Source organism: Arachis ipaensis, chromosome B3 (genome assembly GCF_059453495.1).
Source record: "Arachis ipaensis isolate K30076 ecotype BB chromosome B3, ASM5945349v1, whole genome shotgun sequence".
Classification (NCBI taxonomy): domain Eukaryota; kingdom Viridiplantae; phylum Streptophyta; class Magnoliopsida; order Fabales; family Fabaceae; genus Arachis; species Arachis ipaensis.
In genome coordinates this window covers 42,371,809-42,396,843 of record NC_142438.1, presented here as the reverse complement: position 1 = coordinate 42,396,843, position 25,035 = coordinate 42,371,809, and the positions used below count along the sequence as shown (strand labels likewise).

The window sequence follows — 25,035 nt, the reverse complement described above, 5'->3', positions numbered from 1 at the left end:
TTCACAAGTTCCACCTCCTTTGGATGGATCCTAGCAAGACACTCATATAAGATCTTAATTCTAGTTGTTAGTTAACAATAATGTATAGACCAAAATAAAAACCATTCTATTATATGATGATGAAAATATAACTAAAGATAAGGACATCAATCTACATAACACAATGGAAGGACAATTAAATAGATAAATATAAGCATGGGTTCAGCAGTATATACCTCAACTTCAATTGCACTAAATCCGAATCCGAAATTCCCTTCAACTGCAACAAGTCAATCGGAACAAGTCACTGCAGCCGCAAGTTTGCCTTGGAAATAGATAGACCAAGGATTACTCACTGCAGCAATAAACGCGGTTTTAGAACCACTGTCAAACGGAATAAACCGCAAATTTGCCTTGGAAATCTCTCACGACCTGGGCAGCAGGATAGGGACCACGATCTCTGAGAGTCCTGTATGCCTCTATGACAATGATCAATTAAACTCATAATCAATTAATAATAGATAAAATACATAATCAGAACTCATAATCAATTCAACTCTCTCAAAGGCATTTAATCAAACACCTTATCTCCAATCTCACCTCTTTTCTTATTTCTAACATAATCAATTAATTACAGATGAAATACATAATCAGAACTCATAATCAAAATTTTTTAACACAATCAGAACTAATTTTAGCAAACTAAGCTTCACAACTAGATTAATTGGTTCTCCTTATCATTCAGGATGCTGGTTACCTAATCAAATAAAGTCAAATTACATACAAGCAGCAACCAAAAATAAGCATAAGCAAAATTAGAGGTATTTAACAATCAAGATTTCTGATGAGCCGAATTCACACCCCATTATAAAATTTATGAATCCGTTCTTTTGGCAAGCGCACCAAAATTTTTGTCAAGTAATAACCCACAGTGGAGTGGGATCGTATCCACAAAGATTGATAGATTTGAGCAATTTTAATCAATTGGTGAATTATTCAAGCTAAGCAAAATAGATTGTGATTACAGAATTGTAAATGTGCAGAAATATAAATGACTCAAAAGTAAAGGAAAGCAGTAAATAGCAGAATTGAAAATGGTAACAAAAAAATAAAGAGCAGAAACTTAAATGACTTAATTGTAAATAGGAATGGGGAATTGCAGAATGTAAAGAAAGCTATAAAGAAAGTAGAAGATAAGGATGAGGGAATTCATTGAGATCAGGAGATGTTGTCTCTTTGGATTAAATCTAGATCATATCCTCTTCAATCATGCAACTCATTGACCTCTTAGCAATCATGATTGATTGAGCCCCAATCCCTTGGTGACTCAATCTCTCAGATCTTGATCAATAGCCAATTCCTTGGTCTAATTGCTCATGAAGAGAGATATGCTTGGTCCCTGATTATACCACTCATCATCATAGGTCCAAGTAGAGGGAGGATTTTATGTCACCATATCCAAACACCAAAACCCAGATCCTACTCAAGTGTGAGAAGAGATTTCTAGCATGATTTCATGTTTCCTTTTCCAAGGTTTCCATGAAACCCATTTTGCATTCAACTCCTTTTCCAAGGTGATTAAACACTAGCATGAAGAACGAAATTCCTTCTAGAAAATCAAAGAGAAGATGAAGAGAAGAAGAAATTTACTATCATTAATCCATCAAGTACAACAGAGCTCCCTCTCTCAATGAGAGGGAATTTAGCTACTCATAGCTCAAGAAAAAGTAAAAGATGGAAAGAGTGAATCTAACTATGCTTCCACTACTAGCTCAACTACTTAACCCCTTCTTCAGTACTTCCAAGGGGTATTTATACTACTCCTAACACTAGCAAATAAAGAAAATACAAAAGTGAAAGTAAAATTACATTTTGGAGGGAAATAAACTCATAAAACGTGATCTCACAGCTGGCGTGTGATTGGCACTTCAGTGGCGTGCCACGCCTTGCTCTGATTCTGCCTTGGCGTGCCATGCCCAATCCTCAACTAGCACACCTCCCTTCACTGACCACCCTGGCATGCCACGCCTTCAAGCCCAAGTGGCACGCCCAGGCCATTTTAGCTTCTGGAAATTTGAACTAGCGTGGCACGCCCAGAGTTTGGCGTGCCATGTCCAGAACTCTAGTGGCACACCCAGGTCTTCTCTTGGGTGATTGGTGATGATGGCGTGCCACGCCTGAGACTCAAGTGGCACGCCCAAGTGATTTTTAAAGCTGGCGTGCCACGCCTTCGATACCAAGTGGCATGCCCATATGGTTGGCCTTGTTTCTCCCTCTCTGGAAAATATAACCAGTGTGCCACGCCCATCATTTCCCTTGGTTCCAGTAGCTGGCGTGCCACGCCTAGCATTCAAGTGGCACGCCCAGTTGGAAATCTTGAGCTAGCGTGCCATGCCTTTGACACCAAGTGGCACGCCCAGCCTTTGCTTTGGCCTTCTTTGTACCTTGGCGTCCCATACCCAGATGCTCAAGTGGCACGCCCAGCCTTTTTAGCCTTCAACTTCCTCTCTAAAATTTTGTACCAGCGTGCCACGCCAATCTGCTCAAGTGGCATGCCCATTCATTTGTGTCCTTCTTAACTTGGCGTGACACGCCTGGTTCCTCAAGTGGCACGCCCAAGTGATTTTAAAGCTGGCGTGCCACACCTTCTATACCAAGTAGCACGCCCATGGCTCAAGTGGTGGGTTAGGCGTGCCACTCCTATCCTGGCGTGCCACGCCCCTTTGGTGGCCTTCATCGTTGCTCTCTGAAAAGTTGTACTGGCGTGTCAAGCCCAGCTCCTGGCGTGCCACGCCCATGTATATGCTTGGGGGATCCTCTCTGGACTTTAGTATTGGCGTGCCACGCCCAGCTTCTGGTGTGCCACGCCAGTGCAATTTTGTGGCGTTTGCTTTAAGTGGCACGCCCGTTTCGCACGCCCATCTTGTTTTGTTGTTTTCTTCCCCTTTTTGATGTCTTTTTCACCTGAAATTCAGCAAAAAATCATTTCAAAGCACTGTACTATAATGTTCATCAATTAATGCATGAATTGTAATGATCTAATGAGATTATGCCCTTTTATGGTCCTTTTTATGCAAGAAGAAAGGGTAGATGATGCAAGTCATCATAACACCAAACTTAAGCTTTGCTTGTCCCAAGCAAATTAGTGTGAGTAGCCCCTTCTTATGACTCGAGACTTTGACCTTAAATAGATGCAAACATGACTAAGAGTAGGACTAAGTGCTTAATTATCACATGCATGAATAATTTTGTTTCAATGTCACAAAGGTTCCTAGATCCTTGAGGGTTCCTTCAAGTATAAGCTTCAGGGGTCCTTTTTATTGATTGTCACCTTGAAGTAGCAAGAGTTATTTCTTTTTCTTTTTGGTTGTTCTTTTTTTTCTATTTATTGACCACGACTCTAAGTGTTTTGTCTCAAGATAACCCTTTAGTTAGGTTTTCAATTAGCACTCCTAAACCAGTTGGCTTTAGGGTACTAGGTGTTGAAACACCCCTATGAATTTACTTGCCTAGGTTTCTTCTTGACACATCTTCACCACAAGCATCTACTAGGTTCTCTAACTCTTGGGAGCTTCTTAAAGTTTCTTTCCCTCCTAGTAGTTGATGCTCAGAGCCTTGGGTCTTTATTGCTTACTACTTCTTGGTTCTATAGATGTTCAAAGAATACCCGTTAACCTTTACTTGTCCTACCTTCTAGGACTAGTTACCTTTCATGATTTATTTTCCCTTTTTTATTCATTCAAGGTTCTACACTTAGTTTCCTGTTTTTTATTTTTTGAATGATCTCTCTTGGTCTTAATCTCTTTTATTCTTGCTCTTATAACAACTCAGAACAATTCTCATAAAGACAACTTTGCTTTTATTGATATTGTAAAAACTTGAAATAACATTGCATTTTCTTTCTTAAAATTAAAAAGGACTCACAAAAGACTTCATGATATAAAAAAACTAGATAATGAAAATAAACTATCCTAATGTTGCAATTATTCAAAAACAGAATTTAAAACAGAGAGAAAAACTTAAACATGATTCAGAAATTAGAGAGTGTCAACCATGGGACTTAACAACCTTGAGCAGCTTCAACTTCAGTTCATTGGCCCTTTGTCGTTGTCTTTCTTTTTGGAAGGGGAGGAGTCATCTTCATCCTTGTTGGAGGATCCTTCTTGTGCTTTCTTGTCCTTAGGCTTCCAAAATCCTAGCCTTCTCATGTAGTTTCTTTCATCCTTCTTATGCTTGGCCAGAATTTCTTCTTGTTTTGCACTTAACTCCTCCATTCCTTGCATGAATGTTGGGTATCCTGGGTTTAGAGCGGCCACAGCATTACATAAGTGATTCAGTTTCGCTTGTGTGTTGATATCATATTGCCTCCTCGAAATGGTTCTAGCATCATAAAGGTGTCTGAACTCAGCAAGGTTCCTCTGTTGCCATTTGCCTTGCTCTACAATTTTATCAAGTGCACTTCGCACCTCTCCCCAATCAAACTGTTCCTGCTGCTCCTTCCTCATGTGCTCCCAACTCTCTTGGAGTTATTGTATGCTCTGATTCACTTGGTTCCATTGTTGTTGTTGAGTATCCTTGAATTGGTTGACATCCTCCCTCAGATGGTGTAGGTCTCCCTTCATTTGGTGTACATCTCCTTACAATTGCTCCCAATTAAATCTCTCTGAAAATGGTTGGTATTGCTGATATGGTGGTGGTTAGAGTGCTAGAAAATATGGTTGCTCCTCTGCCTCTTTTTCTTCTTGTTGTTGTTGTACATGTGGCTCATGAGCATGAGCTCTATGCTCCCTGGCCCTTTGAAGTGGGTTGACAGCCACCACTTTGGTCATCTTCTTGGCAGTTATGGGCTTTTCTTGCTCCACTAGCATTTCATCAATTATCCTCTCTACCACTGCTTCATCACAGAGCCTTTGGATGATGCTGGGGAATGCCAACCTTGAGCTATCTTTGGTGATTTTCAGAATTTTGTTGATGTTGTTGGCAATCAATTCCCCAACACTGACATTCTCACCTTTCATGATGCTGTATATGAGCACAGCTCTCTCTTTGGTCACCTCCGAAGTGTTGGATGTAGGGATTAGGGACCTCCTCACAAAATATAGCCACCCTCTAGCTTGGGGCTCAAGTCTCTTCTTCTCAGTTGGTTGGGCCTCCCATCCTTATCATTTATCCATTGTACATTCAACACACAAATTTCATTTAGGATTTCATCAAATCCTGGCTCTTGTTGCTTCATTCTCTCCTTATAGCTCCAGGTGGAGGTTGTCTGCTTCACCATCAGCGTCCTCTCTATGTTAGTGGGGCTGTAATCAATGGACTTCTCCCTTACATAGCTAAGATAGCCATAAGGTTGTCCTGGCTGAGGCATGGCATTAGCATAGAACTCTCTCACCAAGCTTTCCACCACCTTCCTTGGAGGATTGCACAAGAGAGCCCAGCCTCTATTATTTATCTCCCTGTTGATCTCAGGGTGCTCATTCCTCCCCAGCTGGAAATCGACCTCTGGGATAATCCCCCTCTCACTCACCTAACCATAAAACTGGTTTTGGTTGAATGAGGAGAGAAACTTGTATTCATTGAAACCTGCACTTGAGGATCTAGAAGTTGGTTCCTTAGTCTTTCTTTTCTTTGATGCTGTTGAGGTTTTTGGTGGTGCCATTGAGTTGAGGGGGTGTATTTAAAGGTTTGAAGAAGGTTGGGGAAGGTTTCAAAAAAGAGCAAAAAAAAATAAAGTTTTGCTCCAACACCTAACTTAGAGCTTGATCGTCCCGATCAAGAAAAAGAGTATGGAAGTGGTGAAAGAAAGGTAAGGGGAAAAGAAAAGAGATTAAAAGAAGGAAGGCTTTATGGAGTCTTTTAGTCTGTGAGATGGGGTTTGAAGTGTGGGGAGAGGTGGGAAAAGTAGGGATTTTTATAGGTGTGTAAAGTGGGGTTCGAATGGTGGGAAGTAAAGGAATTCAATATTTTCCCACTTGGGGAGTGGCGCCTAGCGTGGGAAGAGGCGCCAATCCTTATCCCACTTCACTTCCTGCATGTTTTGAGTTCCAAAGTGCAAGTACACTTTGACCTCTTTGCTTTATGTGCTATCAATCATGTGGGTCCCATTCTCTCTCCTGAAAATAAAACTGAAACCTCATTAGTAATGACAAAAGAATCCTCCACATTCCTCTTTGATATGGATGGCTGAATTTGCAACTGATGGGTGTCCCTTGGGACACCAAACTTTATCCTATTGCATCATAATAAATTGAGTTTATCATTGGGTTTTTTAATGTGTTCATAAAGGTAGAATAATTCCAAAATCTTTTCATATACTTTTGCTTTCATCCTCTTTTGAACACATTTAAATCACGTTCATGCTCTTCCCAATATATTAAATGCTTTCAGATTTAGTAGTATTGGGCTTTGCTAGATGGTGGTATTTTGTGTGGTGGTGGCCACACCAAACTTAATCTCTGGGCTTACCTTTAGTCATAATTTGTTTAAGGTTAGTAAGCCTAGATTAAGTAAATTGGTGGCCACACCAAACTTAGCTTTTTAGCTAGCTCTCAGCCCAATAGCTCATCATTAGCACATGTATTCATCAAATTGCATTTTCAGACCAAAAGGAAACGGAATATAAGGGTCTCCTAACTACCAAAATAGAAAACAAAATTCTTAATCCACTATCTACAATCTACTTCTAGAAGGCAAGAAAACATAAATTTTCAACTGACATTCAAATTATCTAAATTGACAAATTTTTAACTACTTCTAAGAAAGCAATAAATCAAAAGGATATAAAATGTTGGGGTGCCTCCCAACTAACGCTTCTTTATCGTCACTAGCTTGACGTTCTTCCTTTGTTAGCTGAGGTTGTAGCTCACTCTCTTCTCATCCAATGAGTCCCTTAGGTAATGCTTGAGTCTTTGGCCATTCACAGTGAAGTTCCTTTGTGTTTTGTCTTCCATGAGCTCTACATGGCCATAGGGGGATACTTTGAAGATGGTGAAGGGTCCTGACCATCGAGACTTAAGCTTCCCAGGGAAGAACTTGAGTCTCGAATTGTACAGCAGCACATTTTGCTCTTCAGTGAACTCCCTCCTTGCTATCTTCTGATCATGCCACCTTTTTGCATTCTCTTTGTAGATCTTTGTACTCTCATATGCCTTATTCCTAAACTCCTCTAGCTCATTCAGTTGCATAAACCTCCTTTCTCCAGCAGCTTGTTCATCAAAGTTCAACATTTTTAGATCCCAAAATGCTCTATGTTCAAGCTCAACTGGTAAGTGACAAGCCTTACCAAACACCAATTGGTATGGAGACATTCCAATAGGTGTTTTGAAGGCTGTCCTGTAGGCCCATAATGCATCATCCAACTTCTTAGACCAATCCTTTCTTGAGCTTCCAACAATTTTTTTAAGAATTTTTTAAGCTCCCTGTTTGAAATCTCTGCTTTCCCGTTAGTCTGTGGGTGATATGGAGTTGCCACCTTGTGCTTTACTCCATACTTGGAGAGGAGTGCTTCAAGTTGCCTATTGCAGAAGTGTGTCCCTCCATCACTAATGAGGGCTCTAGGCACCCCAAATCTGCTGATGACCGGAATTCACTTCCCATATAAAATGAATCAGTTCTTTGGCAAGCGCACCAAATATCGTCAAGTAATAACCCACTAGGAGTGGGGTCGAATCCCACAGAGATTAACAGATTAAAGCAAACAATAGTTAATTGATTATCCTAGTTAGACTATTCAGTTTTGAGTAATAAGCAACAAGAAAAGTAAATGACATGAAAGTAAAGGAAAGCAATAAAGTGCAAGAAAGTAAATGGCAAGGAAAGTAAAGTACAAGTAAAGTGCTGGAAATGTAAAGTGCAAAAAATGTAAATAACCATAAAGTAAATAAAAGAAAGAAAGATAAAATAAGGATTGGGATCAAGAGATATTGCATTCTCTGGATTAATTGATTTCATCTCATCTTCAATCAAGCAACTCATTGACCTCTTGGAAATCATGATTGATTGAGCCCCAATTCCTTGGTGACTCAATCTCTCAAATCTTGATCAATAGCCAATTCCTTGGTCTAGTTGCTCATGAGAAGAGATGAAGAATGGTCCCTGATTATACCACACACTTTCATAGGTCCAAGTAGAGGGAGGATTATATGTCACCATATCCAAACACCAAAACCCAAATCCTACTCAAGTGTGAGAAAGAATTTCAAGCATGGTTTTATGTTTCCTCTTCCAAGGTTCCCATAAAACCCAATTACATTCAACCTCTTTTCCAAGATAATTGAATGCTAGAATGAAGAACGAAATTCTTTCTAGTAAATCAAAGAGAGATGAATAGAAGAAGAAGAATAAAAATAATCAATCCATTGAAAAATAATAGAGCTCTCTTTCCCAATGAAAAGAGTTAGTAATTCATAACTAAAAGATATTTACAAAAGTAAGAAAGAAAAGAAAGGAAGCTGATGGTGAATAGAGAGGGTCCGAGGACTCCCCCAATCCAGCCATGAGTAATTCTATAAAACTAAGGCCTTTATATAGGCTCTCCTAAATTACAAACTTAAATGAACTTAAAAGAAAATTACAATAAAATGAAAACAAACTATTCTAGATGCTTCTTGTGGCCTTGATTGATTGATGAGTGTGGCTTGAATGAGAGTTGGAGTGGCTATGCCTTCTACTCCCTTTGATACATAATCTACAGCCACCAATATATAACTGTTTGAGTATGAGGATGGGAAGGGTCCCATAAAATCAATTCCCCACACATCAAACAATTCTAACTCCATTATGAATTTCTGTGACATCTCATTTCTCTTGGATAAATTGCCAGCCCTTTCGCATTCATCACATCTTGTCACCAATTTTTTTGCATCTTTGAAGATGGTTGGCCAATAGAATCCACATTGTAGCACCTTGACTGCAGTTCTATCCCCACTAAAATGGCCTCCATATGCAGATCCATGGCATTGCCAAAGCACTTCTTGCCCTTCCTCATGGGAAATACACCTTCTCAAGATTCCATCAGCACACTTTTTGAACAAATAGGGTTCATCCCAAATGTAGTTTTTAGCATCCTTGACTAGCTTTTTCCTCATATGCTTGTTGATGTTAGTTGGTAGTTCCCCAATAGCCTTGAAGTTGGCTATGTCAGCAAACCAAGGGGCCTCTTGTATCATCATCAACTGCTCATTGGGGAAGCTTTCATTCACTACAACATGGTGTGCCCCATCTTCTTCTTGTGGTATTCTTGAGAGGTGGTCAGCCACTTTGTTCTCTGCTCCACTCCTATCTTTAATTTCAATGTCAAATTCTTGGAGCAGCAGAATCCATCTTATTAGTCTGGGCTTGGAATCTTGTTTGGTGAGCAAGTGTTTGAGTGATGCATGATCAGTGAATACAATTACTTTAGAACCAATAAGATATGATCTGAATTTATCAAAAGCAAAGACAATGGCAAGTAATTCCTTCTCTGTAGTGGTATAGTTCCTTTGATTCTCATTAAGTACCTTGCTAGCATAATAAATGACATGTACCAATTTATCCTTCATCTGTCCTAAAATAGCACCCACGGCAAAATCTGATGCATCACACATCAGCTCAAAAGGTAAATCCCAGCATGGTGGTGCTATGATAGGTGTAGAGGAGAGTTTGTTTTTAAGTTCCTTAAAAGATATCATGCATTCATCATCAAAAACAAAAGGTATATTAGAGACTAGTAGGTTGCTCAAAGGTTTGGCAACGTTGGAAAAGTCTCTGATGAATCTCCTGTAGAAGCCAGCATGTCCTAGAAAACTTCTAATTGCCTTGACATTGCAAGGTGGGGGCAACTTTTCAATCACCTCCACCTTAGCCTTTTCCACCTCAATACCCCTTTTGGAGATCTTATGACCAAGGACCACCCCTTTTATAACCATGAAATGGCATTTCTCCCAGTTCAAAACAAGGTTGGTCTCTTGGCATCTCTTTAGCACCAAGGCTAAGTGGTGTAAGCAATTAGAATATGAGTTACTAAATACAGAAAAGTCATCCATAAACACCTCAATGAATCTTTCAATCATGTTTGAAAATATGGAGAGCATGCACCTTTAGAATATTGCAGGTGCATTGCACAATCCAAAGGGCATTCTCCTATAAGCAAAAACACCATATGTACAAGTAAATGAAGTGTTTTCCTAGTCCTTGGGGTCTACAACAATTTGGTTGTAGCCCGAATAACCATCCAAGAAGTAGTAATACTCATGTCCAGCCAATCTCTCAAGCATCTGATCCATGAAAGGTAGGGGGAAGTGATCCTTCCTTGTGGCCTCATTAAGCTTCCTATAATCAATGCACATGCGCCACCCAGTCACCGTTCTTGTAAGTATCAACTCATTCTTCTCATTCAGTACAACAGTGACCCTTCCTTTCTTTGGGACTACTTACACCGGGCTTACCCAAGGGCTGTCTGAGATGGGGTAGATCACTCCTGCTTGCCACAGCTTTAATACTTCTTTTTGGACCACTTCATTCATGGTTGGATTCAGCCTTCTTTGTTGCTGCCTTGAGGGCTTAGCACCTTCTTCAAGTAGTATCTTGTGAATGCACATTGAAGGGCTGATTCCTTTTAAGTATGCAAGTGTCCAGCCTATGGCATCTTTGTGCTGTTTCAGCACTTGGATAAGTTCTTCTTCCTGTTCTTCACTCAAGCTTGAATTAATGATCACCAGGTAAGTGTTGTTGTCACCCAAATACGCATATTTCAAGCTTGGTGGTAAGGTCTTCAGCTCGAGTTTTGGTGCCTCTACTTCCTTGCTATCTTTGGGGTTCAACATGATTGAATTCTTCATGGTTCCTTGTGGTGAGTCTCCACTTGATGCTTGCTGTTCTAACTCAATAGTTCCTTCACATTGTTCTTCTTCCAAAACTCCTTGAACTATTTGTTCTATGGTGTCTACCATCATGCATTCTCCTATGGATTCCTTGGGGTAACTCATTGCCTTAAAGACATTGAAGACCATCTTCTTTTCATGTAATCTCAAGACTAATTCCCCTTTTTGTACATCAATAATGGCTCCAGCAGTAGCTAAGAATGGCCTTCCTAGAATGATTGATGTGTTAGCCTCTTCTTCCATATCCAACACAACAAAGTTAGCTGGGAAAATGAATTCTCCCACTTTCACCAACAAGTCTTCCACTACCCCATGTGGGAACTTGAAGGTTCTGTCAGCTAATTGGAGTGCCATTCTTGTTGGCTTGGCTTCCTCAATCTTCATCCTCTTCATCATGGTTAAGGACATGAGATTGATGCTAGCTCCTAGGTCACACAAGGCCTTCTTAATGTTGATATCCCCTATGATGCAGGGGATTTGGAAACTCCCTAGGTCCTTCATTTTCTGGGGTAGCTTCCCTTGTATTATGGCACTACACTCCTCAATTAGCACTATGGTCTCTTTTTCTTACCAGTTTCTCTTTCTTGTCATGAGCTCCTTCAAAAATTTGGCATAGAGTGGTATTTGCTCCAGTGCCTCAGCAAATGGTATGTTGATTTGGAGCTTCTTGAAAATCTCTAAAAATCTAGAGAACTGGCCATCCTTCCCATCTTTTCTCAGCCTTTGTGGATATGGTGCTTTTGGCACATAAGGCTTCAAGATTGGCTTTGGTGGTGATGGGGTAGGGGTCTCCTTTTCACTCTTGACTTCAGGCTTTTCTGCAGCTCCTTTTTGTTGGTTGCTCTGACTTGGGGTTGCTTCTTCCACCACCTTTCCGCTTCTAAGTGTGATGGCTTTGCATTCCCCTCTTGGGTTAACCATGGTATCACTGGGAAATGTATGTGTAGACATAGAAATTTTCTTGGATAGAATCCCCACTTGTGCTTCCAATTTTGAAATAGCTGCGCCTTGATTCTTCAGATTTGATCTATATTCTTCTTGGTTGGAATCTATCCTCTTGTCAGCTTGTGTCTGTCTCTCCAAAAGAGTGGAAATAGCTCATGTCAGTTGTGATGACAGTTGTGCTATTGTAGCTTCTACTCTCTCAAAGTTACTTTTGATCTCACATGGTTGCATGGTTGAGGTTGATGTATCTTGATGGTGGTTGTTGTGTATTTGTTGAGTGGAATGATATGATGTATTTTGTGCATTGTGGTAGGGTCTGTTATTGTTAGATTGATGGTTAGGGTTGTGATTGTGGTATTGATTGGCTTGATATGGTTTTGTGTGATATGGATTGTGGTTTTGTTGGTTTTTCCACCCAAAGTTTGGGTGGTTCTTCCAACCTGCATTGTATGTCTTGGAGTTGGGGTCATATGGAGGTCTAGAATTGTTCACATAATTAGCTTGTTCCCATTCACCTTCGACTTCTGGTGCATCTCCTTCTTGTTGAGGGGCTTGGGTTTGGATGGCTGAGACTTGTTTACTTTTCATCTTCTTGGTCAAGGCTGCTAGTTGTGCAGTGATCAATTTGTTTTGGGCCAGCAAGGCATCCATTGAGTTGAGCTCCATCACTCCTCTCTTTTGAGTTCTTTCTAAAGCATAGAAGTACTCCTCTCTTCAATGGTTTTCTTCTTGTTGAGTGAGCCTTCAGAAGAATGATCTACTGCTTGCTTTGACTCATATAACAGCCCTTCATAGAAGATGTGTAGTTGCACCCACTCATTGAACATATCAGGTGGGCATTTCCTTGTCAAATCCTTGAATCTCTCCTAGGCCTCATAGAGTGTCTCACCATCTTACTGTCTGAAAGTTTGCACCTTAGCTCTTAGCCTGTTGACTCTCTGTGGAGGATAGAATCTTGCTAGGAATTTATTTACAACATCATCCCATGTGGTTAAACTCTCTTTGGGAAATACTTCCAACCACTTTGCTGCCTTATCTCTGAGTGAGAAAGGGAACAAAAGTAGTTTGTAGGTGTCAGGGTGCACACCATTGGACTTTACAGTGTCACAAATCCTCAAGAATGTACTGAGATGTTGATTTGGGTCCTCCTGGGCTCCTCCTCCATAAGAACAATTATTCTGGACAAGTATGATGAGTTGAGGTTTCAACTCAAAATTGTTGGCATGGATTGTTGGTTTGAGGATGATGTTGCCATAGTTTCCTGGATTTGGGTTGATGTAGGAGCCTAAGACTCTCCTCTCTTGCCCAATATAATTTTCAGCATCTCCTCCAACATTGTCTTGTACTTCATCATCCATGGTGGTTCTCAGATCTTCCTCCACTAGTTCCTCTCCAACTATGCTTTTGCCTCTTGCTTCCCTCCTTAATCTAAGGAAGGTCCTCTCAATTTCACTATCAAAAGAGGATGAAGTTTCTCCCCTTTTACCTGTTATACATTCACAAACAGCAAGTGGGGGACAAGTGAAAGAATCACTCTAGTGAAGATTAATGGTTAACTTGGTTGATGCAATTAGTCAAACAGTTAGCAGAATGGAAATATGAATAATGAATAGCTAAAATAATCAAGGTAAAAAAAGAAAACAGAGTGGGCAGAAAAGTAAAAAGCTAAAAGAAAATAACAAGGTAATAAAATTGCTTAATCTAGCTCCCCAATCAATTTAATCATTGTCAAATTCAAACCAATCCCCGGCAACAGCGCCATAAAACTTGATGAACCGAATTCACACCCCATTATGAAATTTGTGTATCCGTTCTTTTGGCAAGCGCACCAAAATTTTCGCCAAGTAATAACCCACAGTGGAGTGGGATCGTATCCACAGAGATTGATAGATTTGAGCAATTTTAGTCAATTGGTGAATTAGTCAAGCTAAGCAGAATATATTGTGATTATAGAATTGTAAATGTGCAGAAATATAAATGACTCAAAAGTAAAGGAAAGCAGTAAATAGCAGAATTGAAAAAGTAAAGGAAAGCAATAAATCTGATGTTTTAGCTCTCACTTTCTTCAAGTACCAGATACCTTCTCCAATTCCAAATGCCCCAGCAACCCAAATGCCAGTTATTGTTCCTGCAGACACAACACATTACCCTCATTTTCAACTTGAAAAAGTTTTCTATGAACAATAATCAATACACCACTTCAATTGACAGTAACAACCTGCAATTACATGGGTCCTCGTATTGTGCTGTGCAACATTATAATCTGTAAAATAACGTACAAAATCCAATTCATGATCATTACTTTACTAAAAGGGCATAATTATATTATTGAGGTTGTAAGATACCTTTGCAATGAGTAGTGGAATTTCCATTCTCACAAAGGCACATGAAACTCTCTCTCTCTCTCTCTCCCTAAATATATATATATATATATATATATATATATATATATATATATATATATATATATATATCCACAAGTTCCACCTCCTTTGGATGGATCCTGGCAAGACACTCATATAAGATCTTAATTCTAGTTGTTAGTTAACAATAATTTATAGACTAAAGTAAAAACCATTCTATTATATGATGATGAAAATATAACTAAAGATAAAGACATCAATCCACATAACACAATGGAAGGGCAATTAAATAGATAAATATAAGCATGGGTTCAGCAGTATATACCTCAACTTCAATGGCACTAAATCCGAATCCAAAATTCCCTTCAACTGCAACAAGTCAATCAGAACAAGCCACTGTAGCCGCAAGTTTGCCTTGGAAATAGATAGACCAAGGATTACTCATTGCAGCAATAAACGGGGTTTTAGAACCACTGTCAAACGGAATAAACCGAAAATTTACCTTGGAAATCTCTCACAACCTGGGCAGCAGGATAGGGACCACAATCTCTAAGAGTCCTATATGCCTCTATGACAATGATCAATTAAACTCATAATCAATTAATAATAGATAAAATACATAATCAGAACTCATAATCAATTCAACTCTCTCAAAGGCATTTAATCAAACACCTTATCTCCAATCTCACCTCTTTTCTTATTTCTAACATAATCAATTAATTACAGATAAAATACATAATCAGAACTCATAATCAAAATTTTTTAACACAATCAAAACTAATTTTAGCAAACTAAGTTTCACAACTAGATCAATTGGTTCTCCTTGTCATTCAAGATGCTGGTTACCTAATCAAATAAAGTCAAATTACATACAAGCAGCAACCAAAAATAAGCATAAGCAAAATTAGAGGTATTTAACAATCAAGATTTCTGATGAGCCGAATTCACACCCCATTATAAAATTTGTGAATCCGTTCTTTTGGCAAGCACACCAAAATTTTCGTCAAGTAATAACCCACAGTGGAGTGGGATCGTATCCACAGAGATTGATAAATTTGAGCAATTTTAATCAATTGGTGAATTAGTCAAGCTAAGAAGAATATATTGTGATTACAGAATTGTAAATGTGCAGAAATATAAATGACTCAAAAGTAAAGGAAAGCAGAAAATAACAGAATTGAAAATGGCAACAAAAATTAAAGAGCAGAAACTTAAATGACTTAATTGTAAATGGGAATGGGGAATTGCAGAATGTAAAGAAAGCTATAAAGAAAGTGGAAGATAAGGATGAGGGAATTCATTGAGATCAGGAGATGTTGTCTCTTTGGATTAAATCTAGATCATATCCTCTTCAATCATGCAACTCATTGACCTCTTGGCAATCATGATTGATTGAACCCCAATCCGTTGGTGACTTAATCTCTCAGATCTTGATCAATAGCCAATTCCTTGGTCTAATTGCTCATGAAGAGAGATATGCTTGGTCCCTGATTATACCACACATCATCATAGGTCCAAGTAGAGGGAGGATTTTATGTCACCATATCCAAACACCAAAACCTAGATCCTACTCAAGTGTGAGAAGGAATTTCTAGCATGATTTCATGTTTCCTTTTCCAAGGTTCCCATGAAACCCATTTTGCATTCAACCCTTTTTCCAAGGTGATTGAACACTAGCATGAAGAACAAAATTCCTTCTAGCAAATCAAAGAGAAGATGAAGAGAAGAAGAAATTTACTATCATTAATCCATCAAGTACAACAGAGCTCCCTCTCTCAATGAGAGAGAATTTAGCTACTCATAGCTCAAGAAAAAGTAAAAGATGGAAAAAGTGAATCTAACTATGCTTCTACTACTAGCTCCTAGCTCAACTGCTTAACCCCTTCTTCAGTACTTCCAAGGGGTATTTATACTACTCCTAGCACTAGCAAATAAAAAAAATACAAAAGTGAAAGTAAAATTACATTTTGGACGGAAATAAACTCATAAAACATGATCTCACAGCTGGCGTGTGATTGGCGCTTCAGTGGCGTGCCACGCCTTGCTCTGATTCTGCCTTGGCGTGCCACGCCCAATCCCCAAGTGGCACGCCTCCGTTCACTGACCACCCTGGCATGCCACGCCTTCGAGCCCAAGTGGCACGTCCAGGCCTTTTTAAAGACTTGGATAGCCTGGCGTGCCATGCTTTCGAGCCCAAGTGGCATGCCCAAGCCTTTTTAAAGACTTGGATAGCCTGGCGTGCCATGCCTTCGAGCCCAAGTGGCATGCCCAGGCCTTTTTAGCTTCTGGAAATTTGAACTAGCATGGCATGCCCAGAGTTTGGCATGCCACGCCCAGAGTTTGGCGTGCCACGCCCATGCTATGTACTTGATCTATCTCTCTGAAAAGTTGTACTAACGTGGCACGCCCAGGGTTTGGCGTGCCACGCCCTTCATGTGCTTGGCTCCTCTGCTTAGCGTGCCACGCCCAGAACTCAAGTGGCACGCCTAATTCTTCTCTTAGGTGATTGGTGATGATGGCGTGCCACGCCTGAGACTCAAGTGGCACGCCCAAGTGATTTTTAAAGCTGGCGTGCCACGCCTTCGATACCAAGTGTCACGCCCATATGGTTGGCCTTGTTTCTCCCTCTTTGGAAAATATAACCAGCGTGCCACGCCCATCATTTGCCTTAGTTCCGGTAGCTGGCGTGCCACGCCTAGCATTCAAGTGGCACGCCCAGTTTGGAATCTTGAGATGGCATGCCACGCCTTCGACACCAAGTGGCACGCTCAGCCTTTGCTTTGGCCTTCTTTGTACGTTGGCGTGCCACGCCCAGATGCTCAAGTGGCACGCCCAGCTTTTTTAGCCTTCAACTTCCTTTCTGGAATTTTGTACCAGCGTGCCACGCCAATCTGCTCAAGTGGCATGCCCATTCTTTTGTGTCCTTCTTATCTTGGCGTGCCACGCCTAGTTCCTTAAGTGGCACGCCCAAGTGATTTTAAAGCTAGCGTGCCACACCTTCGATACCAAGTGGCACGCCCAGCCTGGCGTGCCACGCCCCTTTGGTGGCCTTCATTGTTGCTCTCTGGAAAGTTGTACTGGCGTGCCACGCCCAACTCTTGGCGTTCCATGCCCATGTATATGCTTGGGGGATCCTCTCTGGACTTTAGTACTGGTGTGCCACGCCCAGCTTCTGGCGTGCCACGCCAGTGCAATTTTGTGGCGTTTGCTTTAAGTGGCACGTCCGTTTCGCACGCCCAACTTGTTTTGTTGTTTTCTTCCCCTTTTGATGTCTTTTTCACCTGAAATTCAGCACAAACTCATTTTAAAGCACTGTACTATGATTTTCATCAATTAATGCATGAATTGCAATGATTTAATGAGATTATTCCCTTTTATGGTCTTTTTATGCAAGAAAAAAAGGTAGATGATGACAGTCATCAATTTCTCAACATTGTACCTAAAGCATTAGAATTGGGAGAGGATGCCGTTTGACTACTAGTTGTTTTAAGCATAAAATTTCTCCCGTTCTTAGTGTAGTGGGAGGAAGACATTATTGAGAAGAATTATTACCCAACGCTGATAGAAACCCACATGTTCATTCTACTCCCGATCTTTGCAATTCAAACAAATGAAAGCCATCTGACTGGTTTCCTTCCCACATGCCACCTGGTCCCTTCATCTCCTCCGATCCAACAGTTGAAAAACTAAAACAAAATTCAATCATCACCTGTTGTTGCAGAACCAGTCCAGACAGCAAAACGGAGTCGAGGAGCGGCAATTCGAGACAAGGCACCCGAGGCGCGGTGAGGCAAGGCGGGACGAGGGGATGCAATAGGCAAGGCGGACGAGCGGAGCAGAACAGAGCACCCGTGGGCGACGCAGAGGGACGATGACCACCCAGCGACGGACGACGACGACACCATGGAAAACGGCAGCAGAGTGCGACGGAGGAGAAATCCAATTGGGAACTTTGGAGAATAACTTAGGGGTAGTTAGAGTTCTCTAATTTTGGGGGACAAAATATAAAGGGTATTTTTGGTATTTCAAAAAAATAGAGATGTTTTTAATTAGGTTTTTTAACTAAATTATGAGAATATTCGATTTTTTGATGGAATATTCTGTTATTTCAAACGGTTTTATGACGGTAGGGACTTTGAAAAAAAAATTAACGTATAGGGACCAATTGAAAGGAAAAAAAGTATAGGGACCTAATTAAAAATTCGCGAAACTATAGGAACCAACAGAGTAATTAAACCTTTATATTATATAATGTTATTTTTCTTAAAAATAATTTTTTTAGTAATATTTATTAAAAGTTAACTTAAATATAACATTTTATTAGTTTGTTATACATAACTTTCAAATATGTATATATTTAGACTCAATAAACTATTAGGATCTAACACATGTCAGACACACCAACACCTTAGTTGGTGTGTTTATGCTCTGATTTGTATAACCATGCACTAATTATCAAGAATAAATGTTATATGTCACTCACATAATTCTCTAAAGAACGCTACACAACAACTTAAAATCTTGATTGATGCAAAATTCAACTATTCAAATTTAATCATTCCATTCTCGGAATTACCCACTCCTCTCAGCTGATCTTTTCCCTTCTGCTATACAAAAATCTAAGATAAAGTAGAACATCACAAATTAGTGCTGCAACTGAGATCAACAATGCAAATTCCAAGCCGCTTTTATTACTTTTCATCAATTTGTTCTTACATCATATTCCCAATAGAGAAAGAAACTTATATCTCGTGCAACAATGTAGCAATTTGATATATATATATATATATATATATATAAGGTATGTGTAAAGGGCTCAATCTTCATTACAAGCCCTGTAATGTGTATACATAAAGTAATCAATATTCAGCACAATAGTTCTTGGATTATATACACAGAATCTCTCTGCAACGACATTTCTCTTATCTACATTTGCTTTTGGGCCTTCTAATCCTTAGAGCATGTAGTAGGATTGAACATTGATTGAATACTCTCTGTATATACTTGAACCTAATATATGATCTGAGCCACATTTATTTGGTGCAATCATTGGATCTAAATGCATAAGGCTAAAAATGAGAGCTTCATTGTGTTTTTTTCTAGACAGATTTTCTTCTGGAGCTACAGTTACCAAGCAAGATGAAAGATTGCTGGCTGATGCAGTTCTGCCAAAAAAGAAAAGAAATAAAGATGACAATGATGATAAGCTTTGGAAAGATGTTAACAATATAAGATTTTATCTAGTTAAGGGCATTGATTAAGGATTCAAAAATGGAAGATTTATATTGAGAAACCAAAAAGCTTAAGTTTTTAATGTACTAAGTCAAATGAACGTTTACTAATTTTCCTTTTCTGAAAAAATGGGAATGAGATGATTGGAACTTGGAATACCCTTTCAGAAGCATCTTTATGTACACACTTCATGTTCTCTTCACCAAAGAAATCCCTGCAGGATTTCCTCCCCACTCCTCAAACACAACCAAGGAGTTCCCACCTGGTCTTAGCCATGCGCGAGGAACATGGTACCTGTCCGAACCACAAAAATAGTTTCAACATTATTCGCTTCTGTAAACTAAGTTCTACGAATTCTCTAAAAATTTGTAATAACTTTTCATGTTTTGGAAGAGGACTCTGAACTTTGCTACATCATTTGGTTCTCTCTTTAGGAGTCTAGCATTCCTTAACTATCGGCGAAAAAAAGTTGTATAAATTCTTACCATCTCTGGGAAGGTTGTCCACAGTTTGTAAGGCATTTCTTCTCAGTGTAAGTTCCGGCATAGTTGCAAGCACCACAATTACCGCCTGCCTTGTATCCAGGCCAATGGCGACCGATGCTCTGACCATTTATCCATATTTCACCCTTTCCCATGGTACTCATATCTAAAGCCAACGGTTCATTGCCGGCTGGAGCGCTAAAAGTTGTCTAATAACATTAAGGAACAATACAATGACTCAGAATACAAGTAGATGAAGGTGGATAATCTTTGTAAGAAGAACAAAAATGCAACATTTTGCTGAAGATCTATTCTTACCTTGTACCATGTCAAAGGTTGTTTTACAGCTAGCAGTGATCCTTGTACCCAATCAACAGAGCTACTCCCACTTTCAGTATGAAGGCTCAATGATTCGCCTTTCAGACCAACCTGTCCAATAGCATACAGATTTTTAAGCCAATAGCCGTTTTCAGAAACCAAAACCATTTTGATGCATTGATTCATCCTCATGTAATTGGTGTGGAAGGTGGTTTATTAAACTAATGCGATAATATATGATATTTTGTAAAACTATTTTACACCGACAATGCAGCCTTATCCATACTAGGCATCTCATTGTTTAGTTCTCCACCTAAGAATTTGGTAAATTTGCTTGGTGAATTATGATTTAAAACTTTTCAATGTTGCTAAATAGCCGAAAAAATTTATAAGATAACAAACCTTGTAAGACCATTTCTGCTTAGATAGGTCTCTTGTCCCTTCATTTAGACCCTTCAATGTGACTGGACCTAACACCCCAGCATTCCATTTCTCAAAGTGTGTACCCACATTCTGGTATTGATCAAATAAAAATTAGTTGAGATTAAAAATATCTAATGAAAAAAATATATGTTAGCAAAGAAAAACTAACCGGGAGACCGACGGCGACACTAAGTAAAGAAATCTTGTTGTTTCCAGCCCTTAGCTTAACACTGTCACTAAATGTCAACTTAGGATTATCCAATCCACCATACGCAGTTCCTGCATTCACAACAAAGAGATTGATAATTGAAAAAAAGGGTGTTTTCTACAGACACTAATCAAGAGAAGCACACTAATTACTAATTATAATTCACCTGAAAGTTGTCCATTAATGAAAACATGCAGAACATGCCCTGCTGACATTGCTGTAAGAACAGGAGATTGACCATTCCTTAGGAAACCTTCATTAGGGCTAATGTTGACACTGAAAAAGGGATATTGAAATCGATTTAGATGGCGAGAAGACAGAAATATTGAACATCAAAACATGTAAATCTTTCATGGTTTTAAAACCATGCTATCTTTAATTAAGTCCAATGTGTTGAAAGATACTTACTCTGTCATGTACCACAAATAATCTGAAGAGTCCTTGGTTACATAAACCTGCTCCAAGAGTGAATCTGCAGTAAGGCGATCATTTGGACCCGACGACTCGGGTACTTCATTGAATGACAGCCAACCAAATCTACCGATTACCGGAGTCATCTTCCTCTCGAATCTCAGGGCACTAACCTGCATTAAATTGATACACAGTAAGTAATGACCAGAAAAGAAAAAGGAAAAGAATCAAAGCACAGTACATATAAAGAATTTATGCACAATAACACTATAATCTTTCAGCATATTTTCCATTATTAAGAAAAAGTATAAATGGAAATTGTGTTACCTTTGCAGTGTTGAAAACTTCAGTCTTGCAGTCAGGAAGGATACTAATAGACCAAGCCGGTACATCATATACCCCGTTTCCAAATCTAACTTTCGCGGAAGATCCGGTGTTGTAATTTGCAAGGAATGCAGCACAGGAAGTGGTTGTCTTGTAGACATGTGCCTAAGGTTACAAAAACAGAACAAATCAAATCGAAGCAAATCAAAATTTCAATGCAGAGAGAGTTCTCTTTGTATTCTTCATCAACTTAGTTTAGAGACTCTTACCTCAATGTTGTTAGCAATGAGTATAAGTGTTGGATCCACAGCCACCAAAGATGGCTCACATTGTTTAATTGCTTTATGCAAATCTCTCAAATGAGTCCATTTTGGTTCATTTGGTAGTCCTGAATGGAGAAGATTAACAAGGTTAGTTCAGATAGTAATGCGGCTTTATGATCTAAAAATCTTAGTACATACCATATTCGTCTAGGGGAGCGTCGTAGTCATAGCTTGTGGCGATGAAACGGCCGGCAGCCGTGCGGCCGAAGTTAGTTCCTCCATGATACTTCACACAAAAATGAGATACATCATACATGAGACCCAAATCACATAGTTATAGTAAACAACAATAATGCATAGGAGTAACATACCATATAGTAATTAACAAACGAGCCGCGATTCTGAATGAATCTGGCAACCGAGAATGCTATGTCTTCTGCTGGTCTGATGGGGGTTGCGCCACCAAAAGCAGTGTACCTACAAAAATGGCAGAGTTGAATAGAAGATTGAAACAACAAAGGTGAAAAATTCTCAAAAATGGTAGCATTTTTATGAGGTATATACCAGCCAGTCCAATTCTCAGTCCACATCTTGGGCTTGTAATTCTTGTTGGGAGTGAAGCCTTCGCAGTAGAAGGCATTGCAGGTGTCAATCTACAGCCACAGTAAATGAAATCAATTTTTGTCTTTGAAATTGAAAACACAAACAAGTTGGTTGGTTGGTCCCCTCATGAAAAAAGTTGAATTGGAACCAAGTTCCCAGCTATGCACTTTAATTACCCCAATTATAGATGAACCCTAAACAAGGAGAAAAAAGTGCGGAATTTGATACAAGAATTGCAGATGTAAGCCACAGAAACCTCATCCACCAAGAAGATAAAAACACGTGGTTCCAACAACTTATGATAAAAGTAACAACCTTAACCCAACCAAAGTAAAGCATAAACAGTGTTACAAAACCCCACCACCATAGTTCAATTAGAAGAAAACAAAATAAAATGAATAAAATAGAGTAAGTATCTTACAACAGGATCAGGAGCATCTTGTTGCTTGCACATAACCCATGGAACACCAGTGTCAAGAGCCACAGCCATTGATGCAGCCCATCTTGTGTATGATCTTCCAGGAGCACCAATTTCCCACTCCACTGGTCCATACTCATTCTCTATCTGTCATTTTCAATTCAATTTATTCCAATTATTATTTATTTATTCAAATTAAACCACCACCAATCACGATTATTATTATTCTAACTACTAGTTGCCCCTGCATCAAACAAAACTTTAATATCTTATCTTATTTAAATTACATACTAAATGAACATTATTAACATTTTTTTTTCTGGTTACCTGAGACATGATTATTGGACCTCCCTGGCTTTGAAACAACCCCTCTGATTTCATCAAGCTTACAATTTTCTGAGTGAATTTTTGCATTGCCGCCTATACAATTCATTACAAATATTACTCACTAATATTTTTTATCTTTTGATCAATTAATAATAAGTAAAATTGACAGGTCCAACCTTGAAAGGTCCATTGTCTGTTCTGAACTCAATACCCGGAACATATTTTAGCCAAATAGGGAATCCCCTGAAAAATAATAATAAAAAATATAAAAATACAAAAACAGAGAAAGAAAACAGAACATACGACTGGTTGCTAAGAAAAACTATATAATATTGTCCATAAATTATTATTATTTTTCTTTTGGGGGAAAATCATTACCCGAAGTTCCATTCAGCACAAACATAAGGACCAATGCGGAGATGAACATAAAGGCCAGCTTGTTGAACCAGCTTGACGAATCTCACCAAGTCATACCTATCTTGAAAATAATACTGAAAAAGAAAAAAAAATTGAACCAGTCTTAACAACAAGAAATAATTCTTCAAGTTATATGAACCATACATATACTATTTAAGTCCTTAATAGTTATAATTTTGTTAATTTGGGATGTGCATTACATTTCCAGGAGAAGGCTCATGTCCATTCCAGAAGACATAGGTCTGAATGACATCAAGGCCGCCGTCTTTGGCCTTTTGAATAAGGTCCGGCCACATCTGTAATCACAAGAGAATAAAGCATGAAACCTTTGATTGATTGCATGCATTGGATATGAAGCATGATGAAAACACCAACCTGGGGTGTGCTTCTTGGATAGTGAATGGAGCCAGATATCAAGATCCTTCTTTTCCCATTTATAATAAGAGATTTGTGATCATATGTAACAGAAGCAGTTACACAAGTACAAACCCACAAGAACAACACCACAGGCACCACATGAATTTTTCTCTCCATCGTATAGATTAGTGTTTGGTTTTGAGGGGCTTGGGTTTAATGTAATAAAGATAATGGATGGAACTTGGAAGTGTTATGTGGTGGTGGGTTTGTTAGAGAGAGTTGAAGTGGTTAATGCAATTCAATGGCAACTGAATTCAATTTATATATAAAGCATTTGGATTTTGGAGGGATCAAAGAGGGTGGAGTGTGAGTGGACCCATTTACCCTTTTTCTTTTTGTCATTCTCATAACTAGTGGGGACTCTCTCTCACTCACTTCACCTTATTCTCAACACGGAACCATTAACATTTAAGCATTCTATGCCTTCTGCTTTGGGTCATCACAAATAATGTATGTATCTTCATTCTGTCTAGGTGAAATATTTTGTAAAAAGTCAAATGCAAATTGTTTTTGCGTAAAGATAGTCGGGAACTATTATATCATAATTTAATAAAATATATTAAATTATTTAATAATTTTTAAAGTTTAATTACTTTATTGGTCCTATAGTTTGGCAAAATTTTTAATTAGGTCTTTATAATTTTTTTTTTTCTTTTAATTGAATTTTTGTACCAATTTTTTTTTTAATTGAGTCCTTACATGTTTTTTTTTTTTATTTGAGTCTCTGTACCAATTTTTTTTAGTTGGATCCCTAAATAATTAAACCAATTACTACCAAAAGGGGCTTATTTGAAAAAAAAATTGGTGCAGAAACCAATTAAAAAAAAATATAGGGACCTAATTAAAAATTTTGTGAAACTATAGGGACCAACAGAATAATTAAACTAATTTTTAATTATCAACTTCACATAAAAACAACTATATACGAGTGTTTACTAATATATATATATATATATATATATATATAATAAAAAATAAAAAAATACTATCACTCTTATTTTAAATATTTTTCTCTTTTATATTGTGTTATATTATACTGATTTTGA

General features: G+C 38.7%; 2 protein-coding genes and 1 non-coding gene across 3 annotated transcripts; 1 reads left to right on the top strand and 2 right to left on the bottom strand.

The window, feature by feature from the left end:
* Positions 1-6,824: 6,824 nt before the first annotated feature.
* Positions 6,825-7,205, bottom strand: LOC107633025 (uncharacterized). Its single transcript, XM_016336659.2, has one exon. The coding sequence runs from the start codon at positions 7,203-7,205 to the stop codon at positions 6,825-6,827; it is 381 nt and encodes a 126-aa protein (XP_016192145.2).
* Positions 7,206-12,605: 5,400 nt separating this feature from the next.
* On the top strand, positions 12,606-12,712 carry LOC148570421 (small nucleolar RNA R71). The gene has a single exon (XR_015908215.1). It is a non-coding gene; the product is annotated as a small nucleolar RNA R71 (small nucleolar RNA).
* A 6,091-nt stretch (positions 12,713-18,803) lies between these two features.
* On the bottom strand, positions 18,804-24,408 carry LOC107630371 (beta-galactosidase). The gene is made up of 19 exons (XM_016333478.3): positions 23,948-24,408; positions 23,773-23,868; positions 23,534-23,646; positions 23,332-23,398; positions 23,156-23,248; positions 22,832-22,975; positions 22,372-22,460; positions 22,179-22,284; positions 22,006-22,093; positions 21,814-21,932; positions 21,548-21,709; positions 21,218-21,393; positions 20,976-21,085; positions 20,771-20,880; positions 20,581-20,691; positions 20,179-20,289; positions 19,864-20,069; positions 19,538-19,672; positions 18,804-19,311 (listed from the first exon to the last, which is right to left on the bottom strand). The coding sequence occupies exons 1-18, from the start codon at positions 24,104-24,106 to the stop codon at positions 19,567-19,569; spliced, it is 2,166 nt and encodes a 721-aa protein (XP_016188964.1). The 5' UTR covers positions 24,107-24,408; the 3' UTR covers positions 18,804-19,311; positions 19,538-19,566.
* Positions 24,409-25,035: the final 627 nt, after the last annotated feature.

Excerpts from the sequence above, each read along its gene's own strand:
- LOC107633025 (XM_016336659.2), bottom strand. The coding sequence starts at position 7,205 with ATGTTGAACTTTGATGAACAAGCTGCTGGAGAAAGGAGGTTTATGCAA.
- LOC107630371 (XM_016333478.3), bottom strand. The coding sequence starts at position 24,106 with ATGGAGAGAAAAATTCATGTGGTGCCTGTGGTGTTGTTCTTGTGGGTT. Across the intron at positions 23,399-23,533 it reads TGTGCTGAATGGAACTTCGG|GGGATTCCCTATTTGGCTAA; the intron begins GTAATGATTTTC and ends ATTATTTTTCAG. Across the intron at positions 21,710-21,813 it reads TCATTGCTAACAACATTGAG|GCACATGTCTACAAGACAAC; the intron begins GTAAGAGTCTCT and ends TTGTAACCTTAG.